The sequence below is a fragment of the Aethalodelphis obliquidens genome, unplaced genomic scaffold, assembly GCF_003676395.1.
Source record: "Aethalodelphis obliquidens isolate GAN/ISIS:26980383/991018 unplaced genomic scaffold, ASM367639v1 scaffold43, whole genome shotgun sequence".
In the NCBI taxonomy this organism is placed as follows: domain Eukaryota; kingdom Metazoa; phylum Chordata; class Mammalia; order Artiodactyla; family Delphinidae; genus Aethalodelphis; species Aethalodelphis obliquidens.
This window is the reverse complement of record NW_020837987.1, coordinates 5,720,897-5,745,122: the sequence shown is the minus strand read 5'-3', so window position 1 is coordinate 5,745,122 and position 24,226 is coordinate 5,720,897. Positions and strand designations below refer to the sequence as shown.

At 56.2% G+C, this 24,226-nt stretch overlaps 2 protein-coding genes across 8 annotated transcripts; both read right to left on the bottom strand.

Moving 5' to 3' along the window:
- Positions 1–2,442: 2,442 nt before the first annotated feature.
- APLP1 (amyloid beta precursor like protein 1) lies at positions 2,443–11,909 on the bottom strand. Of its 7 annotated transcripts, XM_027078905.1 has the most exons (18): positions 11,587–11,700; positions 10,812–10,969; positions 10,538–10,681; positions 9,577–9,709; positions 9,230–9,342; positions 8,864–8,997; positions 8,569–8,753; positions 7,977–8,107; positions 7,531–7,605; positions 6,505–6,663; positions 6,298–6,426; positions 5,278–5,377; positions 4,124–4,231; positions 3,851–3,877; positions 3,590–3,660; positions 3,286–3,348; positions 3,011–3,154; positions 2,444–2,894 (listed from the first exon to the last, which is right to left on the bottom strand). In XM_027078905.1, the coding sequence occupies exons 2-18, from the start codon at positions 10,818–10,820 to the stop codon at positions 2,796–2,798; spliced, it is 1,824 nt and encodes a 607-aa protein (XP_026934706.1). In that variant the 5' UTR covers positions 10,821–10,969; positions 11,587–11,700; the 3' UTR covers positions 2,444–2,795. The 7 variants fall into 7 exon arrangements, with proteins under 7 accessions (XP_026934700.1, XP_026934701.1, XP_026934706.1 ...); XM_027078899.1 differs by lacking the exon at positions 10,812–10,969 and having other exon boundaries at positions 2,443–2,894; positions 11,587–11,909; XM_027078900.1 differs by lacking the exon at positions 10,812–10,969 and having other exon boundaries at positions 2,443–2,894; positions 3,851–3,874; positions 11,587–11,909.
- Positions 11,910–12,995: 1,086 nt separating this feature from the next.
- Positions 12,996–23,771, bottom strand: KIRREL2 (kirre like nephrin family adhesion molecule 2). The gene is made up of 18 exons (XM_027079978.1): positions 23,751–23,771; positions 21,988–22,064; positions 20,988–21,040; positions 20,624–20,773; positions 19,862–20,011; positions 19,540–19,700; positions 19,017–19,167; positions 18,639–18,744; positions 18,374–18,522; positions 17,917–18,044; positions 17,693–17,825; positions 17,291–17,391; positions 16,909–17,128; positions 16,342–16,444; positions 15,923–16,031; positions 15,508–15,573; positions 13,948–13,986; positions 12,996–13,678 (listed from the first exon to the last, which is right to left on the bottom strand). The coding sequence occupies exons 1-18, from the start codon at positions 23,769–23,771 to the stop codon at positions 13,607–13,609; spliced, it is 1,989 nt and encodes a 662-aa protein (XP_026935779.1). The 3' UTR covers positions 12,996–13,606.
- Positions 23,772–24,226: the final 455 nt, after the last annotated feature.

Genomic DNA, 24,226 nt, shown 5'->3' with positions numbered 1-24,226 from the left:
AGGTACTGCACTAGAACAAGAATATTGGGAGGTGGAGTTACTGGTGGTGCCAGCACAAGTCTCCCACGTCAGCTGCCTCGGACCAGCATGAGTGTGCTCTTCTGTGTGTACTCACATAGGGGCAGCTGACCCACGGAAAATTCATAATAGTATGTTGTATTTCATTAATTCTAGGAAGAACTTAATTGGAATTCATCTTACAATCAGGTGGCATAGTTTAATGTCTGCGTAGTTTTCCTTGTGGTACATAAAATAATGGTATTTCTTCTTCTTTTTTTTTTTTTTTGCGGTACGCGGGCCTCTCACTGCTGTGGCCTCTCCCGTTGCGGAGCACAGGCTCCGGATGCGCAGGCTCACCGGCCATGGTTCACGAGCCCAGCCGCTCCGCGGCATGTGGGATCTTCCTGGACCGGGGCATGAACCCGTGTTCCCTGCATCGGCAGGTGGACTCTCAACCACTGTGCCACCAGGGAAGCCCGGTATTTCTTATTTTTGATGGCATCTTAGATTCTGTTGACATATAAGATGTGTTTCCCGACATGTATCAGCGCGCGCACACACACACACACACACACCACTAACGTGATAACAAGTCTCTAGGAAACTTTGCTTTACTAAAAGAAGAATTAAATCGTATTCAGTGGGAAAAGAAGAGTGGTTTAGGGGCACAAGAGCATCAAATGAGCAATAGTAAAGTTATTTTTCCTGCTGGAATTTCAATAAAAACAGTGTTTTTGAACTAATTACTCTAAGTATTGCCATTAAAATGCAAATATTATTAGGGAATCATGCACTGAGCGTATTGAGCAAAATGGCCTTTCATTTCCTATCCCACCTGCTTGGAGCTCCTTACCTATTGTTAGCCTGTTAACCACCCTTGGCTGTGAAAATACAAAGGCAGTTCTTCCCCTGCTTGTGGTGCTAGTTATAGATTTCTACTAGAATGGTCTGAGTATACCTGATGGTAAAGCCGGTATCAGAATGATGTTGCAAACTGGGTTCTTAATAAAGCTGTGGCATTGTATCCAACTTGCATCATGTAGGCATCTTCCTCCCAATACCTACCACGTCTGTATTTAATATACATGACCTGTAATTCATGTATATATTATGTAGAGCTCATCACTGTGAGCTCATCGGTCCGTTGGAAGATTTAAAAATACGTGCTCCCTCCCTTAGCCATCTGTCAGAAAATTGTGCTCTCCTGATATTAGAACATGGCACACTACTGCTATCTGCTGGGAAGTTGTGGTAAAAATGCAAATCTACAATGTCTAGGAGATGAATGGTATCACTTAAAATTTTGCAGTGAGCAACCCAAACGCCATATGGGACAGCCATGAATTATTAGGCAGGAGGGTAGCAAAACGGCCTAGAGTATGGGCACTGGAGCCAGGTTTCCTGGGTTGGATTCCTAGCTTCATCCCTTCCTGGATGGTGACCTTGGGAATGTGACATAACTTCTCTTTGCCTCCATTTCCTAATCTATAAATGAGAATAGGCATAGTACCTACTTCATGGGGTAGAAATAACGATTAAGTGTGCCAGTGCGTGAAAGCCTTGGAGCAGTTCCTGGCACAGGGGGCCGTATGAATGTTTGCTGCCATGTCATTTTAGAATTTATTCAACAAGTACTTGCGAAATGCCAGGCACAATTCTAATGTCCCAACAAATAGCACTCCTTTTAATCCTCATAACAACCCTCTTGAGACAGGTAACAGTATATGTAGAGGGACAACTCTGACATGCCACAAAATGCGATGCACTTGCAGACATCACATAACCCTCTCTGGGACACATGGTTGGATTTCCACACTCCAAGGGGATTCTTATCACCTCCCCCAGAAGGGCTTAAGATTCAAGAATGGGCTTCCCTGGTGGCGCAGTGGTTGAGAGTCCGCCTGCTGATGCAGGGGACACGGGTTCGTGGCCCGATCCGGGAAGATTCCACATGCCCTGGAGCAGCTGGGCCCATGAGCCATGGCTGCTGGGCCTGCGCGTCCGGAGCCTGTGCTCCGCAATGGGAGAGGCCACAACAGTGAGAGGCCCGCATACCGCAAAAAAAAAAAAAAAAAAAAAGAATAGGAAGAGCAGTTCAAGATTCCCTGTCCCTCATCAAGTTCATAGGTTGGGGGTGGATGTTGTATGTGACTGTGTATGAGGGTGAGCGGGAGGCAGGGGAAACTTGCTAGAGCCCAGCCTCCTTGGAGTCCACCCTGGAACCCAGCTGATACAGGCTTAGAAGTGGCTGCCCATTCAGTACCACGGAAAGCTCCTGGGTGGGAGCCTAGCCTAGATCTCTGGACCCCGCCCCTTCCCAAGGCCCCGCCCAGATTTAAAGATCTCTCCAACAGTTTAAAGAGGTGAAGGAGGTCTGGGCGGGCTTGCACACCAATGTCCAGAGCTGATTACACCCTGATTCCCCCACAGAGACGGAGGATGGCCTGGTGGGGAAGAGGACTTTATTGGGATATTAGTGGGGGACACGTGGGAGGGTGAATTCCAGGGAACAACAGACAGTGGGACCAACTGGTGGCCACCCTAAGGAACAATACATAAATGTACAAAATAAATTAAAGTGAGGAGGTCCCAAGCAGGGAGGCAGCTGGGAATACCTGGGGATTTCTTAGGGATTAAATTTGGAATTGGACAGGGGAAATAAGAATTTCCAGCCCCCTCACAAAGGGTGTGAAATGAACTTTTTCAAGACCCCTCTCCCAGGCTGGGAGCTGGGGTTCTGGGGCTCCAGGAAGAGGGAAGGTCTGGGCTCAGCCAAAGGGGTGAAGGGGGCTGGTTCAGGGTCGTTCCTCCAGGAAGCGGTAGGTGGGGTTCTCATAGCCGTGACGCTGCAGTTCACGCAGCTGCTGCTCCTCCAGGGTCAGCATGGGGTCCACCTGCAACAGGGGCAGGGGAGGCAGAGTGGGCCACAGGGGCCTGACCGCAGACCTCACAGCCACTCTACTCCCAGGCTCTGGAAGTCCTCCCCATTCCAGGTCTCTTTGCCTCTCACCTCCACCACTCCATGGCTGATAGCCCCGTAGGGTTTCTTCCTGCGCAAGAGCAGCATGGAGAGGATGATCAGGGAGCCACCACCCGCTCCCATGATCAGCAGACCAGACACAGCCTCTCGGGACATGCCTGTTCCAGCTGGTGCCTGCAGGGAGAGGAGATGGGGCCGGGGTCATCTTGGAGGCTCACCAGGGCCCTGTGTGGCTTTGGGAGTCACAGCCTAGCCACTGACCTCTGACCTCTTCCCCTAAGTACCCACAATATTCCTCCTCTTACCAGCTCATCTCTCTGAATCTCCGATGAGTGGAAAGGAAAACCCCTTGGAACAGACACATTCACCTGGGGGAGCAGGAGGTGTCAGGGACCCAGAAGTCTGGGCCCCTGCCTCCCCCTCCCCTGGGCCCCGAGAGGGCATCCCCCAGCCCTCTTCTTCCCTAGGACCCTGAAGTCCATGTCCTCAGTCCCTTCTTTCCTCTGAGGCCAAGGAACCCAAACCCCTAGCACCCTCCTCCTTCAGACCTAGGAGTCCAGGCCCCCTGGCCCATCCTCCCTCCGATGCCCGTGGGTCCGACCAACTTACCTTTCGTTCATACTGCTCCAGGGGGGACATCTTCTCTTTCTCAGAGGATGCCACATCTTGTTCTGTGGACCCTACCCCCCAAATCCTATCTCATTCCTGAGAGTCCAGAATGGTGCTACCCCCGCCTGAAGAGGGGGTCAGAAGGGGCACCAGACTCCACCCCAGGAGGCCTGGGGTTCCCCGTGTACGGGCCCTCTTCCATTCTGGGCTCAAGGACTCAGAGGGATTTGGTGGCTGGGGGCTACTCTGTGAGATACTCACCTTTTGGAAGGGCCACGGGGGTGTCTGCTGGCAGTCAGAGGAGGCAAGACAGGTGCAACAGTGAAGAGAGGAGAGCATCACCAAAGATGGTGCGGGGAAGCCCCCTCCCAGGGGCCGAGGATCCTACAGAGGCCTCTACAACCTCAGACATTCCTTCCCACCCTCTTCCACTCACTGTGGTGGCTAAGACACCCCCAGATTTTAGGGGATTAGAATTGAGGTTGGGGACCTGTACCCCAAAGTCTGGGATTATGTAGATTTGGGTTAACTCACCATCCTTGGAATCCAGGGGCTGCAGCCCACCCTTGTCCTCACTGCTGCCCCCCGGGGCAGGGACTTCCAATTCACTGGGGCCCAGGTGCTCAGAGTGGAGGAGCTCCTCTGAGGGGAACATGCAGAAAGGTGGTGAGGTTGTGAGCACAGGGATCCACAAAACAAAAACGGGTGAATGGATGGCATCCTAACGATAGAGCGATCGGAGCGGGGAGCCATACGTGTGACCTGGGGAAGTGGAGCTGAGTGTTGGAGGATGGAGGTTGAAGTTCAAGAGAACAGCCTCCTTAAAGAGCAGGAGAATTAGCGTTTGGCATGGGACATCCAGGAGGAAGTCGCAGTAGATCTGGGGGTTACACTTTCTGGTATTCATGCTCTTGTGAAGGCCCTGCAGCTTGAATCTGGACTGGGTTTGTGACTTGCTTTAACCTACAGAAGGTGGGCCCGAGTCTTAAGAAGACCTGGCAGTTTCCACTTGCACGGTATGGGGAGCCTGAACCACCATGTAGGAAGTCCAGCTCCCTTGTTGGACAGACCACGTGGAGGGGCTCCATGGAGAAGAGAGGCCCTGAGCCTACACAGAGGGGGAGAGAGGCTCATTTGTGCCAGAGTCCCAGCCCTTAGCTGACCTGCTAGCCAAATGTAGTGACATGCTTGACCACTGACAAGACCGGCAGAAGAAGCACCCAGCAGAGCCCAGAGCAGACGGCAGAATCATGAGCAATGACAATGGTCGATTTAATACAGCTGTGATACCTGGTACATGCTGTCCTATGACCAGAAGATGAAGATTTCCTGTCCTCAGTGTGCATTTGAATTACTCAAAGAAGTTGTTAAATGCAAATTTTCCATCCATGTCTCAAAAGATTCTGATTCAATAGGTGTGGAGTGAGGTCCCTAAACTTGCATTTTTAACAAACTTTTCAAGTGATGCTAATGAAGGTCCTTGAAGGACTGTGGACCATTTAAATTTAAAGAAAGACTGGAATAAACCTTGGTTTTCCAAACTCAAAAAAAAAAAAAGAAAGAAAGAAAGAAAGAAAAGAAAAGAAAGTGGTTGATTTAAGCCACTAAGTTTTGCAGTTTGTTCCACAGGAATAGATAGCTGAAATGGCAGGGGAGTCAAAGGCTGGGGGTCGGGACTGGGCACTCACGGATCTGGGGCCGCAGCTCCTGAGCCAGGCGGGGGTTCTGGTCAAGCAGCCCCAGGCTCTGATTCATCCTTTCCTCGATTACTTGAAGGTGAGTCTGCACCTGTGGGGGAGTGAGTACGAGGGATGAACTGAGCAGGGCAGGCTAGAGATGGGGAAACGGAGGCAGGGTGAAGGAGGAAGGTCAAGAGGGTCCAAGCAAAATTAGCACATACAATGGACAGGAAGTAGGGTACAAGGACAGGAACTTGGCCATGGGAGGAAGGAAACTGGAGAAGGAGAAGTGGAATACAATGAAAAGGAAAAGATGTACAGAAGACAGGCTGTGAGAGTCTTGGGAAAGAAAGTAAGGAAGAAGGAAAAGGAGTAGCTGCTAGGAAAGGTGGGGCACAGGAGACAAGGTAAGTATAGGGTACAAGGAATATGGTATAGAAGATGGTAAGTGGGTAGGAGGGGCAGAGAGTAGGGTCTGAGGAATAGGAAGTGAGGCTTGAGGAGGTTCTGAAGAAGGAAGAATTGGAAGGTCATATAGAAATGATGTGGTTCAAGGGCAAGACTTGGAGTTCAAGAGCATAGAATGGAGTATTCTGGGACAGGAAGAGGACATCCAAGAAACAGGAATTAGGATCTGAGGGCACAGAGCAAGGGTTCCAGGGAGAACAAGTTGGGTTAGGGAAAAAGGAGAGTTGAGGGGCAGGAACAGGGTTCAAGGCACAGGAGGGGGATTCTAGGAAAGGAAGAATCCAAGGGACAAGAAGTGGGGTCGAGGGACAGAGAGTGGGAGTTCAAGAAAGGGATCAAAGGCACAGGGGTCGGGGAGGCAGCATTCCAGGGTCAAGAAGTAAGGATCTGAGGGACTGGAGTGGGTCCCAAGCACAGAAGGGGGAGGTTCCAGGGATAGGAAGGAGGTCCAAGGGATAGAAAGAGGGTATGAGGGGCAAGAGAAGAGTTAGAGGGATGGGGTCCCAGAGGCCGGGGTCTGAGGGCTAGCTGAGAATTTGGGAGCTGGAAGAACCTGAGCACCTGGAGGCGCGTCTGCTGGGCCTTCTCGGGGTCCACGGCAGCCACGTGCTGGTAGTGCCTCAGCGTGTGCCTTTGCTCCTTCCGTTCTGCTCGCAGGTAGCGCCGCAGGGCCAGCAGGACGCGCTCTGGCTGTGGAAGCGATGAAGGCTGCCCAGGCCTGCCCCAGCCCTTTCCACCCCCTGCCCTCTGCCCCCACGGCTCCCGCACCTGAGGCGGATCCTCCTGCAGTGCCGCCAGGAAACCTTCCAAGGCAGCCCGGCGCTGGTCGTTGATAAGGGCAGTGACTCGGGTGGCATGGGTCTCCACCAGGCGCTGTCGCTCACCAGACACCTGCTCTTCCAGGGTCTGCAGAATGGACTGGAAGTGCTGGCGAGGGGGTGGGCACAGGGCCAGGAGAGGTGTAGTGGGGTGAAACCCGGGTCAAATGCAGTCTGGAAGGGTAGGGCTATAGGGTCAAGTGGCGGGGGAGAGGGAGGCGTGCAGTGGATCTAGGCCTGGGCAGAGTCAACCTGGGGTGGGACTAGATGACAGGAGACTGACTGGTGGAGCTGGGGCTTCAGGGCCAGGTGGAGTGGGGGCAGGGCTAGGCCTGCTGGGAGCCCCGCTGAAGGTGTTCACTACATGGGTGGGAACAATCTAGGCACAGAGCTGGCCTGTGTCGAGATGAAAGGAGCCAAGTATTGTAGGAAAGGTAGGGCTCAGGCCTGGGCAGGACCCACTGGAGACAGGCTGTAACTAAATAAGACTGAGCTGGGTAGGAGCAAGAGTCAAGTAATGGGGCACAGCCAAAGTGGGGTCTACACAGGGTAGGGCTGTACTAAAGTGAGGCTGAGAGAGGCGGGTCAGAGAGTCATGAGGCTGGGACTACTGCAGAGGGATTGAGTAAAAGGGAGATTACAGGGGCAGGATCAGAGTCAGGGAGCAGGGCCGAGCATCACAGAGAGGCTGAGAAGGACCGGGCTGTGTCTGCAGGGGCCCAGCTTGGGAGAGGCCTCCAGAGCCAGCCCTCAGAGGCTAGGATCAAGTTAAGACAGGGCAAAACACGGCCAGTGGGAAGAGGAGGGAAGCAAAGTCAGGTTGGATGTAGGCCAAGAGGGGCTGAGCCGAGTGTAAGGGTGGGGCCCGGAGAGGCCCGCGCAAGTAGGAAGGGGTGAAACTGGATGAGGCCAGACAAAGCCAGTGTGCCCCAGGGAGTGGACAGGCCTGAGCAGGACACCCTGGAGGCTGTCCTACCTCATTCAGGGCCTGTCTGTCGGCTTTAGGCAGGTTCTTGGACTGGTTGTCCGCCATGGCCCATTCACGCATCACCTGGGGACAAGGGGCGCTTCAGGATCCTAGAATCCACCCTGCTCTACCCACTGCATCTCCCCCACCCCCATCCTTCTTCAGAGTCTACAGATCCCTTAAGTCCCTCTGCCTCTTGGATTCCCGAGAGGATTCAGAAAGAATTTAAAGTGGAAGAGTACCATGCATCAGAGTTTCCATAGAATCTGGTGGCATCTCAGTGGGATTCTAGGTGGGTCAGAGATCCCTGGTCATCTTAGGGGTGGTGTTGAGGACTGGGGGTTAATGGGGACTTGGGGACTCTTTAGAGATAGTCTGAATGTGTCCCTGTGGAATTTCCTGGTATTTAGGGAGCTCTGCGTTATGGGGGGTCCTGGGGCCCCCGGCACCATCACCTCGTTAATCTGACGCATCCTGCGCTCTTCCAGATCCATCTTGGCCCGCAGGAACCCCTCGTGCTCGCTGATTTCTCCAGGCATGCCAAAGTACACGTCCACACCATCCGTGGGCCTCGGGGTGGGAGTCACTGCAAGGCCAGGAACCAGGGAGTCAGCCAGAAGCCCAGCTCCAGGTCTCCTTCCCTTCCCAGAGAACTGCATTTCCTAGAGCGCACTGGAGACCCTCATGTGTTCACTTCAGCCATAGCTGCTGCCTGGCCTCGTGCGAAATGTGGTTCTGAACTGGGCCTGTTCTTGTAAAGCTTAGGAATCCATTACACTATCCTCTAAGCTTTCCCCCCAATAATCCTTCAGACCTGCCAAATGACTCCTCCACTTCTGGGCACCCCCAAACCACCCTCCCCCTTTGCATCCCTCACAGGCTGCCCCTTCCAGCTCTACTTTATTCAAAGCCATTCCCATCCCTCCCATTTCCCCCAACAGGGCTTCTCCCCCACAGGTCCCTCCCAAAGAGGCCCCTATACCAAGGCTCCCTTAAATCATCCTCCCCCAAGGGTGGAGGGGACTGGGGATTCCGAGCCTGCCTCACCTTTGCTGACCCCTGCAGGGGGATGGGAGCTTGAGGGTGGGACTCTTTCCTCCTCTTCTTCCTCCTCAGCCCGTGGGGGCTCCACAAAGTAATCATCTACTGGCTGTAGGAAGGATTCCTCCTCTTCCTCATCCTCACCCCCCTCAACTCTGCCCCCGGGGGGCCATGACCGAGTGGAAGGATCCCTGAGGGAGCAGAAGACCCAAGGCAATGAGAACCTGGGCCCAGGCCCCCAGGCTTCCATCTCCTGCCTCAGGAGCCTTGGGTTGGGCATGGAGGCTTCCCTCCCACTCACCCAACTGCTGTCCCAGACGGGTTGGGGGTCACTGGAGGGGGGCAGCACACATACTCCACACCTCGGAACCGATCCGCGCCACAGGGCAAAAGCATGCCCGAGCCATGCAGGATGAGGCCCTGGGAGCTGCAGGCCTGTGGGAAGAGTGGGCCCAGATGCCAGGACTGTGGGGTAACAGAAGGTAGGGGGTAGCCTGGATGCCTGGGTCTTGGGGGCTGATGGGGCTGGGAGCCTGGATTCCTGGTTCTGTCCCATTGGGAAGAGAAGGCTGAGGCCCAGACTCTTGGGTTCTGGAGGAGGAGGGTGTTAGAGGACTGGATCCCTGGGTTCTGGGGGGCGGTGAGAATGAGTGGGCTGGGTCCTGACCTCCTGTGCCTCCTGACGCCTCCGGGTTGAACTCTCGCACTGGTCCATGCGCTCCTGGTGCAGGAACCGGCAGCCTTCAGGCACCAGCAGGGCCTCACTCACAAATTCACCCTCTGGCAAATGGGAGTCATCGATGTGAGACACTGCCGCAGCCACTAGCCCTACCCTCCTCAGAATCCAGATGTCTTATCCTCATAGGCTTTTCTGTCCCACTCTGGACCCAGGCATCCATCTCCCTAATGTGAACCTGAAACCAGGGCCAGAATCTCACCCCTCGGAGACGCCCCTCCACCACCCCCACCCCCACCCCGCCTCCTTCCGTTCCCCTCCCCCAGCCTGTGACTCACCCAGGCAGCGGAAAGGCACAACCTGGTGGTGGGGGTGGGCACAGCGGCCACTTCGGGCATCCCCGCACCATTGTTCCATGGGGATGGCCTGTGTCGCCTGTTCCACACGTGCAATCTGCAGCTCCGGGTACATCTGGGGGCACCGGGTGGGGGTGATCAACCCACGGCCCCGCCTGCGCTTCTGCACTGGCCATGTCCCTTTTCAATTCTCTAGTATTCATAAGGACCTCTCCTCCCTAGGCCCCGCTTCTCTGTAGAACAGGTCTTAGATATCTAAGCCCCTCAAGCCCGTTGGCCACGCCCCCTAGTACCTCTCCCTTAAGCCACGCCATCCTTAGGCTCCGCCCCTTTGCCTGTCCAGTTTCTTTACGAAGGTCCCTCCATTGCCCAAAAACTCAATCCCTCTAAGCCCACCTCTCTTGTAGTCGCCTCTGCCCCTTCCCCCTATCAGGTTTATCTCCCCATAGATTCCTCCCTTCGTTAAGCCTCGGCTCTCTCTCTGGCCTCTCAGTAAAGTATCCTTTCTTTGTGTTAGACCTGCTTTCATAGCCACGCCTCCTAGCTTTCCACTCTCCCATTGGGTTCCACCCCGTTCCCAGGCACGCCGGTCCAAAGGTCTTTTTGTCTTAGCCCCGCGTCTCCTTTGGTCACGTCCACCTACACCTGCTCTTTAAGGAGTCCACCACATTATTGCTAAACTCTGTCTCTTCACTGGACACTTTCCTCAGCGGGCCGTCTTTGCACGGTTCTTCCCCTTTCCTGACCTAGTTTCTCAGAAACAGGTCCTGTCCTATCCTAACTTCGCCTCTTTGTTGGCCACGTCCCCTAGTTTCCCATGCCTTCTTGGATCCCTCATCTCCCTGGACCTTGTCTTTGCACGACTAGCTTCTCACGCGCGACCCGGCCCCAAGCTGGATCCCCTTTCTTGCTGGCCACGCCCCTCTCAGTAGGTCCCGCCTACCTGTCTGCAGTACTCCAGCACGCGTTGCGGGTCCCGGAGACAGCGTCGTGAGAGCTGTGGGTCTGGTTCCCAGCGGCCGGTACGCAGGTCCCGGTGAAGGGTTGGGCGCCCGCATAGTCCAGCCACCTGAGCAGACCCTGGGGCCTGGGGGCGGGGACGGAGGGGTCAGCGAGGGCACGGGGGACGCGGGCATGTGACTCCCCTGGTCCTTTGCTCCCTAGAACCCAGATATTCACACCCCCAGCACCAGCCCCCTCCACCAAGCACCGCGCACCGCCTCCATAGACGGTCGGTTCCCCGGGAAACAGCTCCCACAGGGCGGGGGCGCCCCAGCTCTGCCGTTGCTATGGCGACCCGGGTCCCCCGGGATTCTCGCGGCCTTGTTGCCGCGGAGACAGGCTCCGCCCTCACCCCAGCTCAGCCGCACTAGAGCTGAAAGGGTTAAACGTGAATGGCGGGGGAGGAGGTCAGAACCCAGGCGTTCTGGCCCCTCCTCCCTCCATCCCTAGCTCATGCTCGCATTCTCGGGTGCAAAGACCACAAGGCCTGGTTTCAGGGCCCTGCAGGCCTGGACACCAAGTCCTTGAGGGATGGAGAGCTACATCCTGGGTTGGGGGGCGGTGGCTGGAGGCCTAGACTTCTGGGTCCTAGGAGCCTTGCGGGAGGCCTCATATAGGTCCAGAGGATGCAGGGGGCCGAGATTCCTGGCTGTAGGTGCCTTGCTGCCTGGTGGGTCCTGTTCAGGTGGGAAGGGTCTGGGGCTGAGTCACCTAGGTCGAGAGGGTCTGGGGGGGCTGGACTTCTGGGACCAGGGGCTCTGGAAAAGCCATTTCCTACGCTGAGGGCTGGAGGGGACTGGGACGACAGATGATGAAGGAGATGGGGCCTGGACTTACGGTTTTCTGAATGCCTAGTGCAGTTAGCGGCGCCGGGGGGCCCGGCCACCTAGCTGGAAAGACTGCGCTTTCTGCTCTGGACCTGCCCGCATCGGGGTCCAGAGGCCCGGTCCCGCCCCTTCCCCCATCCCCTTGGACCCGGCCGGGCCTCACCTCAGCAGCGCTGGGACTCCCACCGGCCAGGCTCCCGACGGCGAGCTGCGCGCGCAGAAGCAGCAGCAATAGTGGCAGCAACAGCGGCAGCGGGCCCAGACCGCGAGCGGCGGGGATGGCGGGTCCCATGTCCCGGCCCTCGCGCCCTCACGTCCCCAGCACTTCCGCCCGGCCCGGCCCGGCCCCAGCGGTGACAGGAGCTCCCAGCGCCACGGCCGCCGCCGCCTCCTCTTCCCGCCGCCCCCAGGCTGCGCCGGCGCCGCCAGCCCCGCCCCGCGCTGGCCCCGCCTTCCTGGCCAGGACAATAGCGTGGCAGCTCTGCGCACAGCGGAGAAGCTTGGAAACCCCGGGTGGGAACCTGCGCCAGGCCCCCGCCGCCTTGAGATTCTAGGCGTCCCACCCCATGCAAGCGCCTAGCCAGGAGTCTGGGTCACGGGTTTCCTGGTTGGGGATTTTGAGTTCTCCCTCAAGACTCTCACCACCAGTGTTTCCCTCCCTCGGATCCAGATAGTCACAAATCATCTCGCTTCTCCTCTAGGGACGCAAGCATTGGAGAGCGGCCCCCACCCCCAAATCGTCTCTTGAGGTCCCAGGAATACAGGGCTCCAGAGTTTCCCCAATCAAGAACATAGCACTTGGGCTTCCCTGGTGGCGCAGTGGTTGAGAGTCCGCCTGCCGTTGCAGGGGACACGGGTTCGTGCCCCGGTCCGGCAAGATCCCACATGCTGCGAAGCGGCTGGGCCCGTGAGCCGTGGGAGAGGCCACAACAGTGAGAGGCCCGCGTACCGCAAAAAAAAAAAGAACACAGCACTTGAGACCCAGTCCCCTTCTCCCTCAGATCCAGGAGTCTGGGTCCCAGGTACCTTCTCTCTCAGGACTAGAGACCAAGCCCTCAGCCCTTTCTCCCTAAGATGCACGAGTCCAGGCCTTCTGCTCTGCTTCCCAGGAACCCCAGTCATCAAGACCTTTAACTCCTAGATCAAGGATTCATGAACCAAAGCCCCCAGACCCTTTCTTTAAGGATGAGCTGAGTCAGGTAGCCAGCACCTCAAGATAAGAGTTGACCCCCATCCTTGCTGTAAGGATCAGGGCATTTCTATTTTCCCACCCCTAGCCTCTCCTTCGCCCCCTCCCCTTCAGGGCTCACTTCTTTGTCTCCTCAAAATGCAGTGAATTGTCTTCCCCAAGCTGACTGGGGCAGTCCTGTCATATGTGTGCATCTGTGCATGTATGTTTGTGTAGATGTATCTTAAAAGAGCCTAGAGTGCTCAATGGGTAGCAAAGGGCTGGGGGGTGGCTCACGGTTTTTTCTACAGCCACTTCATAGTCTAGGGTAAGAAGAAGGGCCTTGGGGCAGCTTCGATGGACCCCTTCTTTGATAGACAGTAATAATGCCAGGAGAATCTCTAAGATATTCACTTCGCAACTTTTTTTATTAAACATAAATATGCTCATTCTCAGATTCCAACACCACCCCCTCACCCCCCCCAACCCCACAACAGCTCTCACCCTATCCTTACTCCTTGGGTCCAGTTCTTCCAGGGCCTTTAAGGAAGGTAGAAAAAATCAAGATAGTGACCATCTTGGATTCCCAGGGGGTGAATGGCCATTCTGGCTGCAATTCCATGGGTGAAGCAAAGTGCCCCTTGGGGAGAGCCAGGACAGGTCCTCCATCTTAATCTGCCTTATGTTGCCTTTCTTCTCAATGCAGGTGGTCATCTTGAAATATCTTCTTTCAGTGTTGGGAAACAACTTCCTTCTCTGCCCCTAACTCCCATCACCCCCTGCCCCCCCCCATCCCTCTGCAAAGGGTCCATGTGCCATCTTGCATCTCTTTTACACAGGGGAAGAGGTAGGCACAGTGGCCTTCTTGCTCCCACTTGGGGCATCCCCTTTGGCTGAGCTGACTGTATATCAATGACCCAGACAATTGTAACGATCTTTCCCTCCCCTCAATGTTCAATGTTGGAAGAGTAAGGTCGCCAACTTGTTCTGGTTCCTCAGAAATCAGGACAATCCATTATGGCAAGTTGAAGATCCCAGGACTCTTCAGTTGGAGAGATGTCACACATGAGTCTGGAGACGTGGGTGGCTGGGGGTGGGGAAGGCAGCATATGGGAAGGGGGGAGTGCTGGGGGCCAGATCTGGGGGTCCAAAGGATGTGGGTTTGATGTAGCTGGTAAAAGCTCGAGGATGGGGTGTGGTGAGATAACCTGCCTTGGCTCTGTATAACCTGCAGGGGGGGACAATGCCCACATGTGTTTTGAAATCATAGAAGGTAGGGGTCCCTGGAGGTCCAAGAGGGGAGGAGGGTGGTAGGAAGAGACCTCCTCCAGGGGCTTCTCCAAGGCTCAGGCTCACACTGACTCCTCGGACCTTGTAGTAACCATTGGTTGGGTCCTGAGGGGACAAAATGGGACTTGGTAAGGTATGTAAGGGTACAGCGGGGTGAGGGTCACTGATGGAGAGACACACTGAGATAGAGCCAGACCTAGGGGGCGACGAAAAGATAGAAACAGGAGCAGTCAGAGACCCAGAGACATATGGACTGGTAGAAGAACAAAGCGACACAGAAAAACAGTGACAAGAGATGAAGGGACAGAGGAGATGGGCAGAGAAAGACAGAGACAGAAGGATATAGGCCTGCTGAGCGGTGGCGGTGTGGAAGGAGATGCAGAGGGAACAAGAGAGAGAAATGGAGATCAAGACATTCATTCATTCATTTGCCCAACAGCCTTGAGGCTTTGATTCTGAGTCATGCCCTGTGCTGCATGCCTAGACATCTCTCACTAGGATAGACCTAGCCCTGTCCTCATGGAGATCCAGGCCAAAGGAGAAATGAGGAATCACTAGATAGAGCCAGGAAGGTCAGGGTTGTGATGGAGGAAGTTCAGGGAGTGACTGGGACAGCTATGGGGGGATCTTCAGACTGAGATGGGGAAGCCTAGCTCACAGTAGTCATGGCTATGACAGGTGAAACACAGACAGAATGATCAGGGCTACGAGGAGGGAAGCATGAGCTTTCTGGAACCAGAAATGTTTGAGTTGAGACCAGAGGAATGATGGAGAGAATTAGGTAGGTATGTGAAGAAAGGTAGGAGTGTTTCGGGCCAAGAGAATAGCATGTACTAGGTACAGAGAAGAGAGAGAAGGGCTCTGGATTGGGGACTGGGGTCAGTGGGGCCTAATAGAGATGGGACCCTAAAGGATGTACAAGTTTGGGGAAATGTGAGGCCAGTGTGGAACCTGGTAGGTAGAAGGGGCCTGGGTGAAGCAACCAGGGAGAGGCATCTAGGAGGCCTGAAACATGACTGTGTTGGGGAAAGCACAAGCAGACTGAACCTTGATCTGGGGCTCAAGATGGAGGCCAAGGCTGGGGCTGATATGTGGGCATAGTCAGCAGATAAACAAACTGAGACTGGAGTTGGGTGAGACAGCCCAGGAGGCAGCAAGAAGTGGGTGGAGGGGGTTAGGTGCCAGCTCTGGGGGCAACAGAATGAAAAAGGAGGGAACAGGATTGGAGAGAGGGACTTCTCTGGTGGTGCAGTGGTTAAGAATCCACCTGCCAATGCAGCGGACATGGGTTCGAGCCCTGTTCTGGGAAGATCCCACATACCACGGAGCAACTAAGCCCGTGTGCCACAACTACTGATCCTGTGCTCTAGAGCCACAACTACTGAGCCCGCATGCCACAACTACTGAAGCCAGCACGCCTAGAGCCCATGCTCTGCAACAAGAGAAGTCACTGCAATGAGAAGCCCACGTGCCGCGAGGAAGAGTAGCCCCTACTCGCCACAACTAGAGGAAGCCCGCGCGCAACAACGAAGACCCAACACAGCCAAAAATAAAAAAATAAAAAGAAAGAAGTGGAGAGAGAGTTGGAGATACAGTGAAGGGAGCCCCTCTTTTCCCAACACTCACCTTGGTCTCCAGAGCTCCCTCCTCATCCAGAGCCAGGTCGCTGTGGTCTGTGTGCACGATGGGGCCCTGGGGTAGGGTGCTTAGTGAAAGGGAGTGTAGAGGATCCTCTGGCCCCAGTGCCAGACCCCAGAGACCCTCAGCTGAACATCTGAGGCCAGGCAGGAGGGACCAAGGGCACCTGAGAGCTGGGGTCTGGGCTCAGGACAACAAGGAGCCTTAGGGACATATTGAGTCTAGGGAATAGTTGGGTCAGGGGTGTATTTGGATTTGGGGGATATTTGGATCTGGGGATCCCTGTTGGGACTACGGCTCTTTTTGAGTTTGGGGCGCCCAGTTGCGACTGGGATCACAACTGGGACTGGGTTACTATTTGGGTCTTGAGGTACCATCAGGTCTGGGGACCCTGGCATCCTACCTGGTCCTTGCTGCTGCCTGTCTCCTCCTCGGGACCCCTCGAACTGGAGCCGTTGCTGCTCCCTGGGATTCGCACCAGATTCTTTTGCTTGGAGAAAGAGGCTGAGGCCAGGGACATTGGGGGTGGGGGCAGAGGTAAACGATGGGGCTGGATCACGGTCTGTGGAGACCAGTGCGCAGGAAGAGAGAGGACTGGGGCAAATCAGGTCGGGAGACTGGGAGAGAACTCTGGCCTAGGAGAGTAAGGGGTGTGTGACCCTGAGGAGACGGAGTTAGAGCTTGAGCAGGGAATCAGGTCCTGGATGTAAGCCAAGGCCAGTGAGGGTCTAGAGAGGCAGGACTGGGACCAGGTCCCAAGGCCAGGCCAGTCAGTGGGCAGGGCCTGTATATGGGCCTGCGGTGGGGCTCAGGTACTGACCCTTGCCGTGGCACCAGCAGCAGAGGGCCACCCCAGTGCCGGCCATAAGGAGAGTCATGGCCACAGCGGCCACTCCAGCCACAATCCGCACAGCGGGCAGCAAGTCTGTGGGAAGAAGAGGGGGTTCCTGAGGATGCTGAGCAGGAACTGGGGAACAGGGCTTGGGGCTTTTGTAGGGAATCTCTGGGTTCAAAGGTCACCAAGTTTGGGGATTCCAAGTTTTGCAGTCCCCTAGCTTGGAGTCCCTTGGGTTTAAGGACTCATGAACTTGAGGTTTCACAAGTTTAAACTCCCTGGCTTTAGAGAGTCTTAGACTTTGAGGGTATTTTTACTTTGCCTATATTTGGAGGTTGCCTTCTTTGGAGCCCCTAAGTGTGAGGGGTCTCTTAGTTTAGGATTCCGTATTTGAGGGAAATTATTGTTTGGGGATCTCAGGATTCAATGGACTCATAGTTTTGAGGCTCCCAAGGTTTGGGGGTCTCTGCACTTGAGGGTCCTCTGTTTGGGGGTTGTGGCATTTTGGGGGCTTGAAATATTCAGATTTGGGGTCTTCGGGCCCAGGGTCTCACCTCTACGTCCCAGGCTGACCTGGGTGCCTCCTTCGCCCAACCGGTTCCGGGCAGTGCAGTTGAAGCCCCGGCTAAAGTCGGACTCCTGGGTCCCCGAAATGTGCAGCACAGAGATCAGGCCTGGACCCTGTCCCCCGCGGCCCTCTGGGGCTGGGAATGTCTCCACCAGGAACCGACCCCTCGACCCCGCCGTCAGGAAGCCCTCATCCCAAGACCAGACCTGGGGGCACAGAAGAGGAGGGTCACTGAGGAGACGAAGGAGGGCGGGAAGAGGAGGTCAAGGCGTCGGGAAAGTCACAGATCATCCCAGCAGTTTTGGGGGTCCGGCTAGGAGGTCTGGGATCACCGCTGGAAGGGTCACGAGAGTGGGAACTTTCCTTACCACGGCTTCTGGGGCGGGGGAGGCGAAGACTAGACACTGGAGGCGGGCGGGGCCCCTCAGGAAGGCGGGCGCAGAGTGCAGGGCGGTCACCACTGGGGGAGCTGGTTTGGAGATTGTGGACCAATCAGAGGAGAGGCCCCGCCCACCCAAGTCCCGTTCTCAAGCAGGCGAGGCCAGGCCTGGGCACTCCCCACTAACCCCGACCAACTAGGCCAAGCCTCTTAACAAACTTCGAACCCCTCTGAGGCTTGCCTTCCCTAGGTCCCGCTTCAATCCAAGGGCCCCAGCCGTCAGTTAAGCTCCCCTTCTCGAGGCCACGCCCACTCCCATTAGCCCTCGCCCCCTCTGCCCACTTCTTATCCCAGGACATGCCAGGTCCACTAGGAAGCACCGCTTTCTCACCGTTCACAGTCAACCTAGCTTCCGCAGCGCCACCCCGCAGGCCCGAGAGCCCCGGCCCGGCTCTGCACACGTAGTCGCCTGCATCCTCCGGCCCCACCGCGAGAAGACGCAGCGTGGGCCCGGAGGCCAGCACCTGGGATAGGGAAGGGGCGTCAGGGACATGACCATGGGAGAAAGCCCCATCTACTGCTAGCCATGGCCACAAGCCCCAGGTCTGGCCTCACCTGCGCGTCCCCGCGGCGGGTCCAGGTTACCCGTGGAAGAGGATTCCCGCGCCAGACACAGCTGAAGGAGGCGTCTTCCCCTACGTCCACGGATAAGGGTTTCGGCTTTGCCTGCAGAATCGGCCCGACTGGAGGAGACAGAGGAGGGGTCACATGACCAGGGAGGGATGCAACTTCTGACTTGGGATTAGCCACTCCGAAACGACACTCCCAAGGGCCATTGGGTTTAAGCCCCCGGTTCACAAATCAGCTCGTACGTCCGGCTCACAAGCCCCAGCCCCGCTCGCGCCCCGCCCCTACTCCACTTTGGTACTGATCCAGCACAGCCAAATCCCGCCTAAATCCTACTTCGGGCCCCACCACCTCCCGCAGTCCGTCAGAGCCGCGCCTCACCGTAGCCCCAGTCCCATTTCTCTCACCCCACTTTGGCCACACCCATGGCCCCGCCCCTGCTCACATCGCACATCCAGCGCTGTGCTGCGGTTGGCGCTACCCACTGCGTTGCTGACCTCGCAGGACACCGGTGCAGTCAGGAACGAAGCGTCCGCCACTACCTCCAACATTGGCCCGCGGGCCCCAAGCACAGGGGAGCCCCCCTTTGCCCACCTGCGAAGGTGGTGGGCTGTGTTGTCCTTGCTCCCGAAGCACACCTACTCACGTCCTAGCCCCAGCCCTCCCCAAGACTGTTCTCCCGGCTGGGGAGAAATGATCTGTGTCCTCACCTATAGCCAGTGACAGGAGGCTGGGCTGTGGCCTGGCATAGGAAAGTGACCTTCTCTCCCTCCTGCACTGTCTGTTGTTCTGCAGACAGAGTCACCACTGGGGGGTCTGTAGAAGTGAGTCAATGGTCAGTGGTGGGCAAGGACATGCAACACCTCCATTGATGACCTAGTGGTCCAATTCTCAGGTCCTCCACCCCAGGAATCTGAGTCCCCAGTCCCCTCTTCCCTTTCAGCTAGGAGTCTAGGCTTCCAGTACCCAATTCCTCCAGGGACCTGAGGTCCACAGCCCTCTCCTTTCTCATACCCTGAAGTCCAGGCCCCAGCTGCCTCTTTCCCCAAGGACCTCAGGCTCAAGGCCCAGTGTCCAACTGCACTCACACTGCAGGCTCAGTGTGATAGCTGTGTCCTTCCCCGCAGGCAGGGCCTGGCTCCGAGCCCGGCAAACCAAGATGGCTCCATCATCGTGGCTGGAAGGGGTCAAAGATAAGATGCTCTCCACTGACCCAGTGGTTCCTTCCTTCAACAGGGTCTGTAGAGTATGAATAATAATGATGATTTCATCTACCCTTAGGTAGTACTTACTTTAGGTCAGGCGCTCTTCTAGGCATTTATAAATATTTATTTAATCCTCACAGCTATCCTAGAGGTGCATACTACTATTAACTCCGTTGTACAGATAAGTAAACTGAGGAATGGAAAGGTGAAGATCAACTAACGAGTGGCTGAGCCAGGATCTGAACCTAGGTAGTCTAGCCCTAGAGCCCTTATACTTAAGTACGTACCAAGGATCCCAAGCCTTGAATCCCTGCCCTCCCATGCCTCCTCTGGAAGAGCCTGTGGTCTGAGTGGACCCCCAAATTTCCCTGAATGAGCAAGGGAAGCACAGAGACTAGGACCTGACCTGGCGGAAGGTGGCCCCATCTAGCCGGACCCCATCTCGGAACCACAGCAGCTCAGGGGTGGGGCGGGCATCCCCGCGGCTCCGACAGGTCACATTCGCAGGAACCCCAGCAACCAGAGACACAAAGGGGCCACCCAGCACCTGGGGGGGTTCCGGAGGCACTGTAGGGTGGATCTGAGGTCAGAGCTGGATCCTGGGCCCAGAGACCCTGATCTTCCCAGCTCCGACCGACCACTCCTCCGTTCTCCCCGGACTCTCATATTCCCAGCTAGCACTGGCCGTCCCCCTGGGCTCCCCAGGGACAAGTGGGCTGGGTCCTCACCCAGCACATGCAGTTGGGCTCGTCGAGAGCGGAGGCCTGCTTGTGTAGCTTGACATTCGTAGGATGCTTGATCCTCTATCTCTACGGGCCTAATGTGGAGGTCGTGCTGGCCACTGGCTGCATTCCCTGATATCCAGTACCGGGACCACCCTGGAGTCAGGGAAAAGGCAGTCACACCATGGTTCTGAGTTCTTGGCCCCAGGCCTCCATCCCCAGACATCCCACACCAGAAAGACACTACCAAAAGTGGGTGCTGGGCCAGAGAGACACTAATCCTCTCCCAATCCAGAGTCGCTGCAAACTTGCGGGGGGTGGGGGTGGGGTGTGTGTGTGTGTGACAAATTCAGAAAAAAAAAAAGCAAGAAAACAATTGTCATAAAAGTCAGATGAGATACTACCTCCTGGGTGGGGAGGGAGTGGGCTATGACAGGGGAAGGGAACAAGGAGGGCTTCTGGGGAGCTGGCAATGGACCTGGGTAGTCGTTACATGGCTGTCTATTTTAGAATTATTTGGCAAATCTTCCATTTATGTTTTATGAGCCTTTCTGCACTTATGCAATATTTTACAATAAAAATTAAAATTCCCAAACCCTATGGGTCACCTCCAAAGAAGGAGCTGAAAATTCTGAACTCCCAAATGTTTCCTTGAGCCCATTCATCTCCCAAACTTGAAAACGTCAAAATAGAAACTTCAGTCATAGCCCAAGCCCAACACCCTCACCCTGGAGTCAGCTCCTCCCTGAATAGATAGAACAGCCTCACCTGGCAGGTCTCTTTCGCCCCCTAGAGCCAGCCCATCCTTAGTCCACTGAACCAGCCCCCAGTATGCGCCCAGGGCACAGGGCAGACGGGCCTCGTCCCCCAGCAGTACTACCAGGTCTTCTGGCTGTTGCAGGAAGTGGGGTGACAGACCTAGGAGAATGGGGCAGAGGAGCAGAGCTTAGCACATTCAAGAGTTCCCTCACTCAGGAGGGAGTTCAGTCCCCAATCCCCTCTGCCCTCAGATCCAGAAGCCCAGGGTCCCTCAGATCTAGGAGTCTGAACCCTCAGCTGCACTTACCACAGTAAAGCGACAACTGGCAAACAACCCTCTCTTGTATTTATCTGCCCCTGCCCCTCGCGGTACCTGCACGCCCTCTGAGGCAGAAGAGAAGGACAAGGAGTGCGGGGACCAGCATCCTGAGTGTGTGTCCCCCAAGATCCAGCAGACTTGCTGTTGCACTGGCTTCCCTGTCAGCTCCTTCCTCGGCAGCACACCTCCCACCACTCTAGCCTGGAGTCCCCTTCGCTCCCAACTCTTCTCTCCAGGCTAGCAGCACCCCCTGTCTCTGGCCCGGAGCTCTCCTAGCCTGCTCCGCCGCAGGCTCCGCGGCTCTGAAACGCAGGCCAGTTCCGCGCGCTCGGTCTCGGAGAGACCCTGGAGGGCCTGATCCCCCTCGCCCCGCCCCGGCCCGCCTTCTGGGAGACCCGCCCTCTTCCCGCTGAGAAACTCCCGCGGCCCAGAAGCGGATGAATGGGGGCATGCAGGGCCGGGTTCCCCCAGCGGGAGGACACCCCAGCGCCCTTTCAGTCTGGGAGCTGGAACACCTGGGTTGAAGGAGGGGGTACCGGCTGGGTTGGACACCTGCACCCTGCCGGGGTTGGGGGATGGCTGGGGGTGAGGAGGAGGGAGGGGAGGGAGTGGAAGAAACTTGCTCAGCCCGGTCCTGGAGGGACCGCGCTGAGTGGAAACGGAGCTATAAATGGGAACCCCTGGGGACTCGCTAGTTTCCGCGCCCCGGAGAAGCGGGGCCCGGGGCTCCTCTGGCCTGGTGGGTCAGGAAGAGGGCACCGTGTTTGCCTGGGGGGCAGCTGGGACCCTCCGAGAAGGAGAGGTTCAGCTCTCCCCACCTCAAAACCCCTTCTCAAAATATCCCTCTGCCTGCCTTGCTACCGCTGCAAACCATAGCACGTCCTAAGATCCAGGAATCCAGGCCCCCAGCCCCTCCTTTCCCAGAACCCTGCGGTCCGGGACCACCCCCTCGCCCCACTCGGCCGTGGTTGCCGGGCGACGGCTGGGAGGCGGCGGTGTCCGGGCTGACTCAGGCGGGGAGGCTGGGAACCACGCAGCTTGTCCTGACGGCTACATGCCGCCCAGCTGGGGCGTTCCCACGCTGCCGGCCCGCGGTGCGCTGCGCAGCTGGCCGAGCAGGTGGGAGGGACCCTGAGCCGACAGAGCGGGGACTGGGGGTCTGACATTCTTGAGCCTGTAGGGACTGGGGCTCCACACTCCGTTGTTCCTGAGCTCAGATTCTTGTGTCCCTGAATAGCAGGGGCATGGATCCCCAGGATTCTAAGACTAGGGGTTCAGACCTCTGAGGACTGAGAAGCTAATGTCCTGAACGCCAAGTTTCTGAGGAGTTGGGGACTCAACTAGGTCCCCTGCCTGCAGCAGAGTGTAGTTGGGAAAGGATGACCTGGGGTCAGAAAATCTGGCCTTAAATCTTAGAGTCAGTGGATTTAACCACCAATCTCTCTCCCACCCCCACTCAGGACCAGAAGGATTTGAAAATCAACAGACAGTGAACATCTGCCCTAAGTCCTGTGTGTGCATGGGGGGTGGGGGTGGGAAGGATTGGAGGCCTGAACTCCCAGGTCCTTGGGAAGAAGGGGCCTCGACTCCTGAGTCTGAGAGGGTAGATCCTGGGGGCCCAGACTTCTAGAACTCTTGGCTTTTGTTTTGGGGATCCAGCCCCTGGATTTTGAAACAGGATGGGCTTGGGTCCAGGACTCCTGAGTCTTGGGGTGGAAGTCAGGTAGTAAGGCTGTTTTTCCAGACACCTGACATCACTTCCCCTTCCTGGCTCTCTGGGGCCACAAGCATGGAAAGATGGAGAGCCTGAGGTCCCAGGAATATCCAGAGAAGGAAAACATCCAAGGTGGAGGGTGGAAGGTTTGTGCTAATTAAAGGTCCCAGCAATGGACAGCTCTATGCCCTGGCCCCGAGGGACACCATCTGGTGACGGCGCTGCATCCAGCCCATTCCCCAGGAGGCGTGGGGGCGTCGGGAGAGGGAATGTGGGAGGAGGGCAAGGAGTCAGGAATGGGAGGCACGAAGAGAGATTAGAGGGAGCATCAAGGATGGAGATGTGGGGACTTAGGCCAGATGCCTCATCTTGTTTCTGGATGAGGACCAGATGGGGGTCATAGTGGGGGAGAGAGAGAGAAAACGAGCAGTTCCAATTCCTGCAGGAGATAAGCAGGCAGAAGCAGCTTATCCCATGTGGGTGTGTATGCACACACTGGAGTGGGGAGGGCAGGCCAAGCAGCATATGGTTATAAAATCCAAAGATGTGAACCATCAGGAGGACTCAGAGATGAAGAAACAAATGAGAGAAAGACACACAGTCAAAGGCTGACTGAGAACAAATATTTATTGAGCTCCTGGTGTGCGTGAGAGACAGAGTATGGGGTGGGGGAGAGATAGAGATGAGAACAGAGACAGAAAGCGAAAAACAGAGAAACATACAGGCACAGACAGTGACAGAGTTAAAGACTGGCTGACGTGTAACCACCTAATGGAGAGAGAGAGGGGGAGAAAGACACTGAGTCAGAGAGGGAGAGTCTCAAAGCGATGGAGAAAGATAGGAAAATAAATCGACGTGGCTTGAGGGAGGGAGAGAGACAGACACCCAGAAGGCAAGAAGAGACAGAAAGAGATAGAGGGAAGCTACGTGAACTAGAACTCACAAGGCCCTTGCCAAAGTGTTCCCACACTGGGCTCAGTGCTTGTGGCCTCGGACCCTACCTGTCACTCCTACCCACTCAGATTGCCAGGCATACCTAACACCTTAGACATTTACACACTCACACACTGCACAAACTTCCACAGATCACAGCTCACTCTCACCTTCCCCAGGCTCACACGCATGCTCACACACTCACAAGCACTTCACACATATGTGTGCACACAGATATCGGCACTCTCCCAGTCCCTCTCACACACTGTTGCACACTCCTCAGCAGAGACCCCTGACGTCACTGAGAGGGGGATGTCTACTCAAAGAAGGAAGGGATTTGAAGGTCAGGTACCAGGGTAGGAAGAGCCGAAGAGTCTTACCCCCACGCTGGGTCCAGCTCTCAGCTCCCCATACTGAGCTGGGACCTCCTGGGTCTGAACTGCTCCTCCTTTACCCCTGGCCCAAGCCAGGCCCTTGGGGTCATGGGGGCTGGGGAGGCACCGAGGAATGTGCCTGGCATGTGCTGACAGGGGATTTCTTGCTCCAGCTGTGCCGGAAGGAGCTTCTTGGGCAGAGGCCTGAAGCTGGAGACGCAGGAGGGTGCCTGGGGGAGGTAACAGTGTGAGGACGAGATTCGACTGAGAAC